Here is a 13,917-nt window from a genome sequence, read left to right as displayed (position 1 = left end):
GATTAAAACCTTTCAGGGCAGCACTAGCTATCTGATCTCATTTTAGAAATCCCTTTGCCCAGTACTCATAGCATTGTAGGAAATTTGGCATCAGAAAAGAGCCTCTGTGTGTAGCCTGTGCCCAACATGCATCATCTGGTATTTTTAGATCCCCAGGAATTTTTTTTTTTTTTTTTTTTTTTTTTGTTACTTTATTTGTTCCTTTACCTATTACAGGCCCATTCTGCCTACTCAAAGCTATTTGTTTCCTTCTTAAAGCAAATATGCTTTTTTTTTTAATTGGGTCCTTTGTGTAGGTTATAAATCAGCTTTTCTCTGGAGGCTGTTCAAATTGTCCTTGATCAATTATCTTAGGTATTTTGGTGTCGTTATCCCTAAGCCCAGTCATCTGTTTCAGAGATTTGAATGCCCTGCTTGGAGTAAGCTGAAAACCAGCCTAAAGATGGAGATTGTTAGTGTTCTGAGTATACTTTAAGCTAATGTTCAGTTTCAAATTCAGTTTTTAAAGTGTTGATCTGCTTTGAGTTCTTGCTTAAAGTCACTTTAATAGCCAGGTGTTGTGTCCTGAGATGTATGAGAAAAGAAGATGCATGTAGTCATCCCTATCTGGGAGATGTTCTATATTTTCCTCTAAAAGGAGAGTTTTCTTCTCATGAAACAATCCTTTACTTCTAGCATTGAGTTGTCAGGTCATATTATTTCCACCTTCCATTTTTAACTTTCTTGATAAAAGAAATATGTAATTGGCCCGGCATGGTGGCTCACACCTGTCATCCCAGTATTTTGGGAGGCCAAGGTGGGCAGATCACCTGAGGTTGGGAGTTTGAGACCAGCCTGGCCAACATGGTGAAACCCTGTCTGTACTAAAAATACAAAAATTAGCCAGGCATGGTGGCACATGCCTGTAATCCCAGCTACTCGGGAGGCTGAGGCAGCAGAGTTGCTTGAACCCGGGAGGCAGAAGTTGTGGTGAGCCAAGATTGCGCCATTGCGCTATAGCCTGGGTAACGAGCAAAAATCCATCTCAAAATAAATAAATAAATGTGTAATTGCTGTTTTCTTCCCTCTTTGTATATATGTAGGGGGAATGAGAGCTGAGTTCACAATTTAGTAGGAATGAGAATCTTAACTCCTGATTAACCCCTATTTTTCAATAACACTATTTCTGAATATTTACTGGGAAATATCTTCTGCTTCAATTCATTGCTATCTCTAATTTCAGGACGGCAAGCTTACCAAGGAGGAGATTGTTGACAAGTATGACTTATTTGTTGGCAGCCAGGCCACAGATTTTGGGGAGGCCTTAGTACGGCATGATGAGTTCTGATCTACAGAGGAACCCTCATTTCCTCAAAAGTAATTTATTTTTACAGCTTCTGGTTTCACATGAAATTGTTTGCGCTACTGAGACTGTTATTACAAACTTTTTAAGACGTGAAAAGGCGTAATGAAAACCATCCCGTCCCCATTCCTCCTCCTCTCTGAGGAACTGGAGGGAAGCCGTGCTTCTGAGGAACAACTCTAATTAGTACACTTGTGTTTGTAGATTTATACTTTGTATTATGTATAACATGGCGTGTTTATTTTTGTATTTGTTCTCTGGGAGTATGATATGAAGGATCAAGATCCTCAACTCACACATGTAGACAAACAGCTCTTTACTCTTTCTCAACCCCTTATATAATTTTTATAATTCTCACTTAACCAATTTTGTAAGCCTGAGATCAATAAGAAACGTTCAGGAGAGAGGAAAGGGAAAAAAATATGTACCCCGCAATTTATATTTAGAGAGAGAACACCTAGTCTTGCCTATCAAAAAGTCCAACATGTCACAGGTAGTAGGGGCCACATATTACATTCAGTTGCTACAGGTCCAGCAACTGATCCTGCCATTAACTGGGCAAGGAAAGATCCCTTTGATGTAAGAAAGCTTGGCCCAAATTGATTTTCTTCTTTTTCCCCCTATAGGACTGGCTGTTGGCTAATTTCGTCAAGCACAGCTGTGGTGGGAAGAGTTACGGCCAGTGTCTTGAAAATCAAGTAGTGAATGTGGTCTCTTTACAGAGCTATAGATAGAAACAGCTGGAAAACTAAAGGAAAAATACAAGTGTTTTCAGGGCATACATTTTTTTCTGGGTGTGCATCTGTTGAAATGCTCATGACTTGATTAATTGCCTGTTGAAATCACTGTAAATGCCCCCATCTAGTTCCTGTTCTTCCCCAGATATGCCAAGGAATTAATCTTGGTTTCACTACAATTAAAATTCACTCCTTTCCAATCATGTCATTGAAAGTGCCTTTAACGAGAGACATGGTCACTGGGAATTCTCTTAAACCCTAAGATTAAAAAAAGATTATTGGAATAACTTACAGGAAAGCCTAGAACCTCCCAATATAGTGGAGATTTTTTTCTTCTTCCCTTTCTCTTTTGGACAATAGTTAAATTAGCAGTATTAGTTGAGTTTGGTTGCAGTGTTCTTATCTTGTGGGCTGATTCCAAAAACCACATGCTGCTGAATTTACTAGGGATCCTCATACCTCACAATGCAAACCACTTACTACCAGGCCTCTTTCTGTGTCCGCTGGAGAGCTTGAGCTCACACTCAAAGATGAGAGGACCTACAGAGAGGGCTCTTTGGTTTGAGGACCATAGCTCACCTTTCCTGCCTTTGACCCATCACACCCCATTCCTTCCTCTTTCCTTCTCCCCGCTGCCAAAAAAAAAAAAAAAAAAAAAGGAGAAAAGTTTATCATGGATCAACAGATTTTCAGTCCTTATCAAAGAGAGAGATGTGGAAAGAGCTAAAGAAACCCACCCTCTGTTCCCAACTCCACTTACCCATATTTTATGCAACACAAACACTGTCCTTTTGGGTCCCTTTCTTACAGATGGACCTCTTGAGAAGAATTACTATATTCCATGTTTTTAGCCCTCAGGTTACCAAGATAAATATATGTATATATAACCTTTATTATTTGCTATATCTTTGTGGATAATACATTCAGGTGGTGCTGGGTGATTTATTATAATCTGAACCTAGGTATATCCTTTGGTCTTCCACAATCATGTTGAGGTAGGCTCCCTGGTATAGTAAAAAGCCAGGTATCATGTAACTTCACCCTAGCCTTTGTACTGAGCTCTTGATAGTGGATATACTTTTAAGTTTAGCCCCAATATAGGGTAATGGAAATTTCCTGCCCTCTGGATTTTCCATTTTTTCTGTTAAGACCAGTGATAATTTAATAATGCCACCAACTCTGGCTTAGTTTTGTGAACTGTGTGGCAAGAGAGCCTTACACCTCACTAGGTGCAGAGAGCCCAGGCCTTATGTTAAAATCACGCACTTGAAAAGCAAACCTTAATCTGCTAAGATAGCAACTTCTGCATGCTGAGGACTCAGCAGCAAGCATTGTATGCTAATCTTGAATGATCCCCTTGGATTATTTTTTCGGTTTAAATCAAGCCGGAGGCTGGTGAACAGTAGCTACACACCCATATTGTGTGTTCTATGAATGCCAGCTCTCTTGAATTTGGATATTGGTTATTTTTTATAGAGTGTAAACCAAGTTTTATATTCTACAATGCAAACAGGTACCTACCTATCTGTTTCTAAATAAAACTGTTTACATTCATTATGGGGTATGTATGACCTTCATTTTGTAAGCAATACAATTCTAGCTTAGAATTATGGATTCTCTAACATGTCGGAAAAGGAACTCTGCTAGAAATTCTCCCAAACTCAGAGAAAGCACTACCTTCTCCTAAATGGTTATTTTCTCCATATTTTCTAGCATCCTTCTCACCACAGCCACAACCCTTTTTTACTTCCCTTAGGCTGTATAACTGGAGAGACCAGCTGCTCATTATATAATTATTTGATACCAAGCACAAGCGATTCTGAATGTACACACGTTTACCTTGATTTTTATTTCAAAAAGGCTCTTTTTGGGGGCCCTGGAGGAAGAGTAGAGCATAAGGTAAAACAGTTTTGTTTAATGTTTTTATATTGTTTACAAATGGTATTAAGATATGCAAATTCATTTTGAGAACCCCAAGAGAATTAAAACTATTTAGTAAATACACAGTTTAAGACAAATATAAAGGTTTAGCCAAATGCAAGGGGGAGGAAGCCTCTGGAATAATTTGTGCTTGCTCAGGGGCTTGTGGACGTGGCTGTTCCTGCCAAAGCTGTAGCAGTTGCCCAGAAGTTCTTTCAAACTCATTTGGGGCCACTAAGGTTTTTTTTTTCTTTTTTCTTTTTTTTGAGACAGAGACTTGCTCTGTCGCCAGGCTGGAGTGCAATGGCGCGATCTCGGCTCACCAAAACCTCCGACTCCCTGGTTTAGGCGATTCTCCTGCCTCAGCCTTCCAAATAGCTGGGATTATAGGCATGTGCCACTATACCCAGTTAATTTTTGTATTTTTAGTAGAGACTGGGTTTCACTATGTTGGCCAGGAAGGTCTTGATCTCCTGATCTCATGATCTGCCTGCCTCAGCCTCCCAAAGTTGTCTCTCCCATTTCCAAGGTGTTTTCTTAAGTTTGTTCTAGTTCAGCATACATCATCTCAGAATGGATCCCCAGCAGGAAAAAAAAAAGTTTCTAAAAAGGAAAGTATCCATACACTGAAAACTTAAAGCCATATTCTTTATAGTTGCCTCGTATGTAGAAATCAGTTCCCCAAGTGCTGTGAATGGTGCCACGTAGGAGTAGAAACTGGTAATTGTTGAAACGGCCTTTCAGTGGTCTGAAATAGTCCCAGTGGAAACAGTAGCTTTGTAGGCAAGAAGGGAATAGTAAGAAAATGAAAAATTGACTCCCCAAACTGCCATCACTCCTTACCACCTTTTTTGTGGTTTTAGTAGTTTGGTTTCTGATGGAGACAATAGAAACTTAATTAAACATAAAATTTAATTCTGGTTGCTGCAAACAGGCCGATATTGGGTCCTCAGTTGGGGCCAACTTGGCTGGATGAGACAGTAGAAACTTCTGTTTTCTGGGAGCTGCTTATGTCGGATTCGTCTGTCATGGCCTTCCCACACACCATCTCCATGATGCAAGCTCGGAACTGGAGAGAGAGGCACATTTGGAGATAACCTTGGCAGACAAAGTATGGGGGAAAAAACCCTCATTCTCTGTATCATCAAAGCCTTACAGGATGCTTTGTACCCAGAATGTCCTTAGGTGGTTTTGAATATACTTTCCCCATCCTGAAAACTAGCTAGATTCCGGTCTAGAACGACTCCTGGGTCTACAATAATCCTAAACATTCCGGTCAGGTCTGAGACCTCACTTGGTAAACTTCACAAACCATCCTGATTCATAAAAGCACTGTCATCAGAGCCCCTGCATTACTAGCAGGTGCTTCCAGCTGGAAAGGACTGCCAATTCTGTTCTATCCTGGGAGGTTTCAAAAGTAGTTTCGTCTCCCTCTGGAATTGCCAAAACACCACCATCTGAAAGTAGGGTTCTTGCCATTTAGGGTTTGGGGTTTATTAGCTCAGATTTCAGATAGGGGATAGGAAATACCCCTGTACCTTCAGATGATAAGACATTTTAGAGATTAATGCATGTGGTGTGATTTCTGTGCTTCACACATGCTCGTGCAAGCTAAAAGTTGGCAGGGAAATGATGAAGAACTCATTAAATGCAAGGACTGGAAATTCAGAGGAATTTGAGTTTTAGTTTTATTTAAGTTCCGGGATACATGTGCAGGTTTGTTACATAGGTAAACATGTGCCATGGTGGTTTGCTGCACGAGTTTTTCAATAAAATGTTTTCACTCATCCTGTTCTCTGGAGCAACTTCATTTTCCTGACTCAAGTTCTTTCCTCCCAGGGTTCTATTTTCTGGTCTTGATAACTGTGCCTTGCTCCCTGTGTTTACCAGGGGCTTCCCAACCTACCTGAGGTTTTTGTGGCTTCCCTTGTCTACTCCCAGAAACCTGAATTGGGTTGAGGGTGCTCCGATTTAAAAGTCAATGGTGAGAAAAGAACCCAGGTCTTCTGGACCATAGGAATGTGAATAGAAAGCTTTACCTGCTTATTCATGAAGCAGTAGATGATGGGATTGTAGATGCAAGAACTCTTGGAGAAGAACGCAGGAATGCTGACAAGCCGTAAGTCTAGCCCATGGTTACGGTTATTGACCATGTACATGGCCAGGGCCGCATAGGGCACGTAGCAGACACAGAAGGATCCTACCATCACAACCACCATGCGGCTCACCTCCCGTTCAGCCTTCTGGGTTGTAGCTGACTCCTGCTGCTGAGCTGCAACCTGGGGTGGAGCACGGAGAGCATCACATCCCTCTTCCTGGCCCTCAACTCCCAGATCTCTAGATTTTTTTTTTTTTTTTTTTTTTTGACAGTCTCTCTCTGTTGCCCAGGCTGGAGTGCAGTGGTGCGATCTTGGCTCACTGGACCTCCGCTTCCCAGGTTCAAGTGATTCTCCTGCCTCAGCCTTCTGAGTAGCTGGGATTACAATTGTCCACCACCATGCCCAGCTAATTTGCATTTTTAGTAGAGACGGGGTTTCACCATATAGGCCAGGTAGGTCTCGAACTACTGACCTCAGGTGATCCGCCCGCCTCGGCCTCCTAAAGTGCTGGGATTACAGGCGTGAACCACTGCATCCCACAGCCTCTGGACGATTTTCTGTGGAATGGGGGAGGGGCCATCCACTCTGATTGCCTCTTTTCTGTTGCATCTCCTGGCTTAGTTCCTTTCTATCTCCATCATTCTCCCTCCCACTGCTTTGCTGCTTTTAGATACCCTCTCTGGCTATGGACGTTTCCAGTCATCTTACGTTCCAGAGCACTCTCTTCTCATGTGGAGCCCCGACCCATTTCTCCCTGACTCAAACGCCACTCACAGCTTTCAGGGCCCTCAGCAGCTGAGCATAGGAGAAGCAGATGAGGGAGAGAGGCACGATGAAGCAGAAGATGAAGAGGAACCACGTATAGTACTCGCTGCGATATTTGGTGCCCACGGTGTACCAGTCAGGGCCACATGAACACTGCAGACCCTCAGCAATGTACCTGCAAAGGACCAAACACTTGCTCACTGGGCTCTCCACAAGAGTTAGTGCAGTGGGAGCGGAGAGGCCTGGACTGTGTTCTCCACTTAGAACCCAGAGAAGGCCCAAAGGCTTCAAGCAGGGGGGTTTTCTGTCCTGACTGGGAGAAGCTACAGCAATTCCAACTGCAGAGTAAACACTAGCATTGGTCTCCCACTGCCCTTTCGCCTCACGTATTGCAGCTCTTTAAAAAGTAGAGGTCAAAGACTAAGTGGTCATACCCAAGCTCTCTTTCCACCCACATCAACCTGAGCTCCTAGTTAAGTCAGCACCACTGCCCTGCACTCTCACCGGCTCCAGCCAAAGAAGGGTGGGATGGAGACGCCAATACCAATGGTCCAGGTAGTCAGGACCACCATCAGTGCGTGCTTGGAGCTGAAGCGGAAGTTGCCGAAGGGCTTACAGATGACAATGTAGCGCTCAAAGGCCAGGAAGGCCAGTGACCAGCCTGTCACCAGACCTGTGGCGAAATGTGAGGATAATGGGATAGACAGAGCCCCACCCAGCCTGGGGGCAGTGTGGCATACAGATTGGGTAGAGCAAGCACAGGGAGACAGAGGGATGGACTGACATTGGAGTGAAGACTCAAAACATCCTGTTTTGGCCAAACTTCTAGTCTGGGTTGCTTTGTACCCCAGTATTTTAAAAAGCACCAGACTTATTTTGCCAAGACTCCTCTTTAGGGACCCCCTCTAGTGGAGTAGCAACCTTTGCCTTCCCCTAATCCCTTTCCCCGGCAGTACCTGCTACGGTGCCCAGGAAGCCCTCCAGAGCACAAACATGGCGGCCAAAGACAAAGTATCCATTACAGCTGTTGACGAACACAGGGAGGACAGAGAAGATGCAAAGAAGGAAGCCTCCCACGGACACGTTGACCAGAACGTAGTTGAGGGGATGCCGCAACTTTTTGTAGCGCACTGTGGCCACCAGCACCATGGAATTCAGGGGTAACCCTGCAAGGAAGACAATGCCCATGAAAGCTGCCTGGAGTTGGAAGGCCCAGACAGGGGCAATGTGGTACTGAGGCCCATCCCACGGCCCCACCGAGGAGATGTTCTTGAACAGATAAAACTCCTCTTCCTCTGGCATCTTGCTCATGGGTACCCCACACCCCTCTGAGTTCTCTTATAGATGATCCACCCCACAAAACCCCTCCTTTAAAAGCACTTGGGCTCTGTGAATGATGAACACTAATCCTAAACCTCCTAAGGACAAAGTTTGGGATTAGAAATCCCTAAACCACTACCTAAACCTTTTGTGGTCCCAAAGCCGATTGTGTTCTTCAGAGGATAAAAGATTGGGCTCAAATAATCTGGATATGCAATGTTGGGTGCTGGGATGAACAGAAGTGAACTCCCTGAGGTCTGGGAGGTGCTAGCCCATGTTCATTGAAGATGCTTCCACCTTTTTGCTGTCCTTTTATAATGGGGCTATAGATAGGGCACCCCTCTGATTTTGGCTTCTGGCACAACTGTGTCTGTAAAGTTTTCCTCACCTCGTCTGCCCGTTTGTGGAAGGTGTCCATCTTAAACCACCTGAGAGGCTGGGAAGCAGCCTCGGGCTGCAGGAAGGGGCTGGGAGTGGGGAGTGCCCTGGAAGCAGGTCAGTAAACAGCCTTGATGGAATAGGACACAGGCAACTTGACAATGCCTCGAGGTCTAGGGCGTCCCTGAGCCACGCTGCCTCTATTTCTTTGTGTTGAATCTACTCAAAGAGTGTTCCTTTCCTACTTAGGCCTCCAGCCAGGGAGGCGAGTCTGCTCACTGTCCTCACACCATGTTCACGACTACCCCTGCCCTTAGCTCAGCAAGTCACCACAGTCTTCCTCCTGTCTGTTCATCGAAGTCTCACGTAGCCTTCACAGCCTACCTCGCAAAGACTTCTTTGCAGCCCGCCCCCGACCAGTGACACCAACTCTGCTCTAAGCCCCACCTGCACTTGTACTCAGTACTACACTTTAGGCTTTATGAATGAATCTTCTCCACCTCAGCAGATCATAAACCTATTGATGAGTCAAAAGTGACACACTAGGTATAAATAAGTTGAAAGTGAAAGGATGGCCCAGTAATGGCAGAATAGTTTATTAGATGAATGCCCCCTTAGGCAAAAAATGTATAATAAACTGGGCACAACGAGAAAAAAACTTTTTGAAAGCACCTAAAATACCCAAAGTAGGTAGAAACTGAAAGGAACTCAGCTCTTCAATGAAAAGAACCATCTGCATTGATTTTTTTTTTCCCCCGAGTGTATTCTCAAGTATAAATGGCACAGGATAGCTAGAACTTGAGTAGAAAGCTCCAGCCTTTTTTGGCTTGAAGAGTCAGAGGACGGAGGACAGTTTGGGACCCCAGAGCGGCTGAAGGTGGATTTCCTGGAATGAAGGAAGCCACAAAAGGTGAAGCCTTTAAATCTGCATATAAATTCCCCTCAAATAATAGGCTGACTGCTAAACTGTGGATGGAGGAATTTCCAGGGAGCCCAGCAAAAAGCAACCACTGGAGATCTGAAACAGCTAAGCAAATTTCTACTGTTGCCCACTGTAGCAGAGAAAGAGTTTGAATTTGAATCCCAGGTCAGAGGGCCTGAGTAAACATATAGGGCTTTCCACTTAAAAATCCTAAAAGGCTGGCCGGGCGCAGTGGCTCACACCTGTAATCCCAGCACTTTGGGAGGCCGAGGCGGGTGGATCATGAGGTCAAGAGATCGAGACCGTTCTGGCCAACATGGTGAAATCCCATCTCTACTAAAAGTACAAAAAATTAGCCGGGCGTGGTGGTGCGTGCCTGTAGTCCCAGCTACTAGGGAGGCCGAGGCAGAAGAATTGCTTGAAACCAGAAAACGGAAGTTGCAGTGAGCCAGGATCGCGCCACTGCACTCCAGCCTAGCGATAGAGTGAGACGCTGTCTCAAAAAAAAAGAAAAAAAAAATTCCTAAAAGGCCACACCATAGAGCTAAAATCTATATCCCAGGACTAAATATTTGTTCTGAGACTAAGGGCAAAACCAAAGCTGACTCATACTAGCAAAGGATAAAACCAAGCCTCAGCAAAGTTATCAACTGGTAAGTTAACTGCCTATTGTAACAAAAATCAACACTTCTCAATGGACAATAACCCAGTCTCTAAAGTTTACTATCTAGAATGTCTAATAATATACAATGACAAATTAACAGGCATGTGAAAGAAAAAAAGAACCCACAAGAAAATGTGATGTATATCTAAAAGAAAAAGCAGTCAATAGAAACAAAACCTGAGATGACCCAAAGGTTGGCACCAGCATTAAAAACTTGAAACAGTCATATAAATATAGTCAAGGACTGAAAGGAAAAAGTGATCATCATGAGTTAATGGATCTCACGAATGGAAAAAGTAAAAATAAGCGAATGGAAATTTCAAAACTGAAAAGTACAATATGTCCAATAGAAAATTCACTGGATGGTTTAACAGCAGTTTGGACAGCAAAGGAAAGGTTCAGTGAACTTACAAATAGATCAATAACAAAAAGATACCTGGAAAATCTCCCAAACACTTATAAATAAGCAATATACATCTAAATACGCTGTGAGTCAAAAGAAATCATAAGGAAAATTTGAAAGAATTTGAACTGAATGATAGTTAAAAAAAAAAAAAACACACCAATATATTAGAAATTGAGGGAGGCAGCTAAAGCAGTACTTAGAGAAAAATTTATAGCTTTAAGTATTTATACTAGAAAATAAATGTTTAAAATTTAAACTTTGGCCGGGCGCGGTGGCTCAAGCCTGTAATCCCAGCACTTTGGGAGGCCAAGGCAGGTGGATCATGTAGTCAAGAGATCGAGACCATCCTGGTCAACATGGTGAAACCCCGTCTCTACTAAAAATACAAAACATTAGCTGGGCATGGTGGTGCGTGCCTGTAATCCCAGCTACTCAGGAGGCTGAGGCCGGAGAATTGCCTGAACCCAGGAGGCGGAGGTTGCAGTGAGCTGAGATCACGCCATGGCACTACAGCCTGGGTAACAAGAGCAAAACTCCGTCTCAAAAAAAAAAAAACTAAAATTTAAACTTTACCTTAAGACGCTGAAACAGTGGGCCAGCTGTGGTGGCTCATGCCTGTAATCCAAGCACTTGGGAGGTCAAGGCGGGTGGATCACCTGAGGTAGAGAGTTCAAGACCAGCCTGACCAACATGGTGAAACCCCCTCTTAAAAAAATTTTTTTAAATAAAAATAATTTAAAAAATAAAAAGAAAAAAGAAGCTGAAACAGTGAATTAAATCTTTTTTTTTTTTTTTTTTTTTTTTTTTTAACATGGGGTTTCACCACATTGGTCAGGCTGGTCTTGAACTCCTGACCTCAGGTGATCCGCCCACCTTGGCCTCCAAAATGCTTGGATTACAGGCATGAGCCACCACTCCTGGCCAACAGTTAATTAAATCTAAAATAAATAGACAGGGGGAGATACTAAAAAGCAGAGCAGAAAACAATGAAATTAAAAATGAATAAAGAATGGAGAAAAATCAATGAAACCTGAAGCAAAACCACATAGCTCTCTCCTGTCTCCAGCACGATTGCTCACGCCTGTAATCCCAGCACTTTGGGAGGCCAAGATGGGCGGATCACTTGAGGTCAGGAGTTCACCAACCTGGACAACACAGTGAAACCCCATCTCTACCAAAAAATACAAAAATTAGCTGAGTGTGGTGGTGGGCGCCTGTAATGCCAACTACTTGGGAGGCTGAGGTGGAAGAATCACTTGAACCCAGGAGGCAGAGGTTGCAGTGAGCCGAGATGGTGCCACTGCACTCCAGCCTGGGCAACAGAGCAAGACTCCATCTCAAAAAAGAAAAGAAAAGAAAAAAAGCCAGGTACAGTGGCTCACGCCTGAAATCCCAGAACTTTGGGAGGCCGTGGTGGGTGGATTATAAGGTCAAGAGATGGAGATTGTCTTGGCCAACATGATGAAACCTGTCTCTACTAAAAAATACAAAAATTAGCTGGGCATGGTGCCTTTAGTCCCAGCTACTCCGGAGGCCGAGACAGGAGAACCACCTGAACCCAGGAGGCGTTGCAGTGAGCCGAGATCATGCCACTGCACTCCAGCCTGGTGACAGAGCAAGACTCCATCTCAAATAAATAAATAAGTAAATAAAATATAAAAACTAAAGGCATTCTAGGTGCAGTTAGTAGTATTTACAGTGCTCTTCCCAGGCTGAAAGTGCCCTTATTAATTTGGAAAAGGTTTATATGCTAAGGTTTTACAGAAGATCACATGAGCTAAACTTAGACCAGAGTTTCTCAACATCGGCACTATTGACATCGCAGGTAATTATTTGTCGTGGGGGCTGTCCTGTGCATTGCAGGATGTTTAATAGCATCCCTCTCCTCTAGATGCCAAAAATCAACACACTAGCCCAGTCATTATAACCAAAAATGTCTCCAGACATTGCCAAATGCCTCCTGAGAGACAAACCCTTCCGTCCTCACTCCCCTCCCCTTCAGCTGAAATCTAACCATTGATTTAGATTTAGACTTACAAATGCCCAGAACCCAGTGAAATACAATCAAGTGAAAATTTGTTTTTCTACTTGTTCTGATTGTCCAGAAAAAAGGAAAGTCCTACCAAAGTGGATATTTTATGAATAGTTTCAGGAAGCTGCCTTCTTTCCTTCCTTCCTTCCTTCCTTCCTTCCTTCTTCCCTTCCTCACTCCCTCCCTCAGTCCCTTTCTCTCTGTCTCTCTTTCTTTTGAGACAGATTCTTGCTCTGTCTCCTAGGCTGGAGTGCAATGGCGCAATCTCAGCTCGCTGCAACTTCTGCCTCCCAGTTTCAAGCACTTCTCCTGCCTCAGCTTCCTGGAATTACAGGCACGTGCCACCATGCACAGCTAATTTTTTGTATTTTTAGTAGAAACGGGGTTTTGCCATGTTGGTCAGGGTGGTCTTGAACTCCCGACCTTGTGATTTGTCCACCTCGGCCTCCCAAAGTGCCGAGATTACAGGAATGAGCCACCACGCCTGCCTGCCTTCTTTCTTTCTCTGTTTCTTTTTTTCTTTCTATTTCTTTCTTCCTTCCTTTTCTACCTTCCTTTCTTCCTTTCCTTTCTCTCTTTCTTGCTTTCTTTCTTTCTCTCTTTTTTCTTTCTTTCCCTCCCTCCCTCCTCCCTCCCTCCCCTTGCCTTCCTTCCTCTCTCTTTCTCTTTCCTTTCTTTCTTCCTTTCTCTTTCCCTTCCTTTCTTTCCTTTCTCTTTCTTTTTTCTTTCTTCCTTTCTTTTCTTTCCTTCTTCGTTTCTTCCTTGCTTTTCTGTTTTCCTTTCTTCCTCCTTCCTTCTCTTCTCCTTGCTTCCTTCCTTTCGTCTGTCCTTCCTTCCTTCCCTCCCTCTCTTCCCTCCCTCCCTCCCTCCCTTCCTTCCTTCCTTCCTGACAGAATCTCACTATGTTACCCAGGCTGCTCTTCAACTTCTAATCTCAAGTGATCCTCCCTCCTTAGCCTCCTTGGCTGGGATTACAGGTGTGAACCATTACACCCAGCCAGAGGTTTTAAAATTTCTATTATCAGTAGAAGTTTATTTATTTATACTCCTTCCTTTTCCTGAAACAGTTTAAGGGAGGCAAAAAAAAAAAAGAAGAAGAAGAAGAAGAAGTAAAGGCTGGGTGTGCTGGCTCACGCCTGTAATCCAAGCACTTTGGAGGCCAGGGCGGGTGGAGTTCAAGACAAGCCTGACCAACATGGTGAAACCCCGTCTTAAAAAAAAAAGAAGACAGAAAAGAAAACTCTTTTTTTTTTTTTTTTGAGACAGAGTTTCACTCTTGTTACCCAGGCTGGAGTGCAATGGCATGATCTCGGCTCACCACAACCTCCGCCT

General features: G+C 43.6%; 2 protein-coding genes across 5 annotated transcripts in view; one reads left to right on the top strand and one right to left on the bottom strand.

Moving 5' to 3' along the window:
• Positions 1-3,633, top strand: part of CALU (calumenin) — a 35,484-nt gene extending 31,851 nt beyond the window's left edge. For 3 of the 4 annotated variants that reach the window (XM_039472742.2, XM_039472740.2, XM_074379097.1), the window contains one exon: positions 1,223-3,633. In XM_039472742.2, coding sequence (XP_039328676.1) covers positions 1,223-1,327 — 105 coding nt within the window. In that variant the 3' untranslated portion in view covers positions 1,328-3,633. The remainder of the gene's footprint in view (positions 1-1,222) is intronic. The other variant, XM_074379098.1, reaches the window with a different exon arrangement.
• Positions 3,634-4,932: 1,299 nt separating this feature from the next.
• On the bottom strand, positions 4,933-8,174 carry OPN1SW (opsin 1, short wave sensitive). Its single transcript, XM_003921010.4, has 5 exons — positions 7,820-8,174; positions 7,368-7,536; positions 6,873-7,038; positions 6,039-6,278; positions 4,933-5,068 (listed from the first exon to the last, which is right to left on the bottom strand). Exons 1-5 carry the CDS (start codon positions 8,172-8,174, stop codon positions 4,949-4,951), a joined length of 1,050 nt encoding a protein of 349 aa, XP_003921059.1. The 3' UTR covers positions 4,933-4,948.
• Positions 8,175-13,917: the final 5,743 nt, after the last annotated feature.

This window comes from Saimiri boliviensis, chromosome 10 (assembly GCF_048565385.1).
Source record: "Saimiri boliviensis isolate mSaiBol1 chromosome 10, mSaiBol1.pri, whole genome shotgun sequence".
NCBI classification, from domain to species: Eukaryota; Metazoa; Chordata; class Mammalia; order Primates; family Cebidae; genus Saimiri; species Saimiri boliviensis.
This window is presented reverse-complemented; position numbering and strand designations above follow the sequence as displayed.

Bases quoted from the DNA above. Each gene is read 5' to 3' on its own strand.
- OPN1SW (XM_003921010.4), bottom strand. From the start codon at position 8,174: ATGAGCAAGATGCCAGAGGAAGAGGAGTTTTATCTGTTCAAGAACATC. The intron at 7,537-7,819 runs GTACTGCCGGGG...ATTTCGCCACAG, and splicing joins CTTCCTGGGCACCGTAGCAG to GTCTGGTGACAGGCTGGTCA. The intron at 7,039-7,367 runs GTGAGAGTGCAG...GGTCCTTTGCAG, and splicing joins CCCTTCTTTGGCTGGAGCCG to GTACATTGCTGAGGGTCTGC.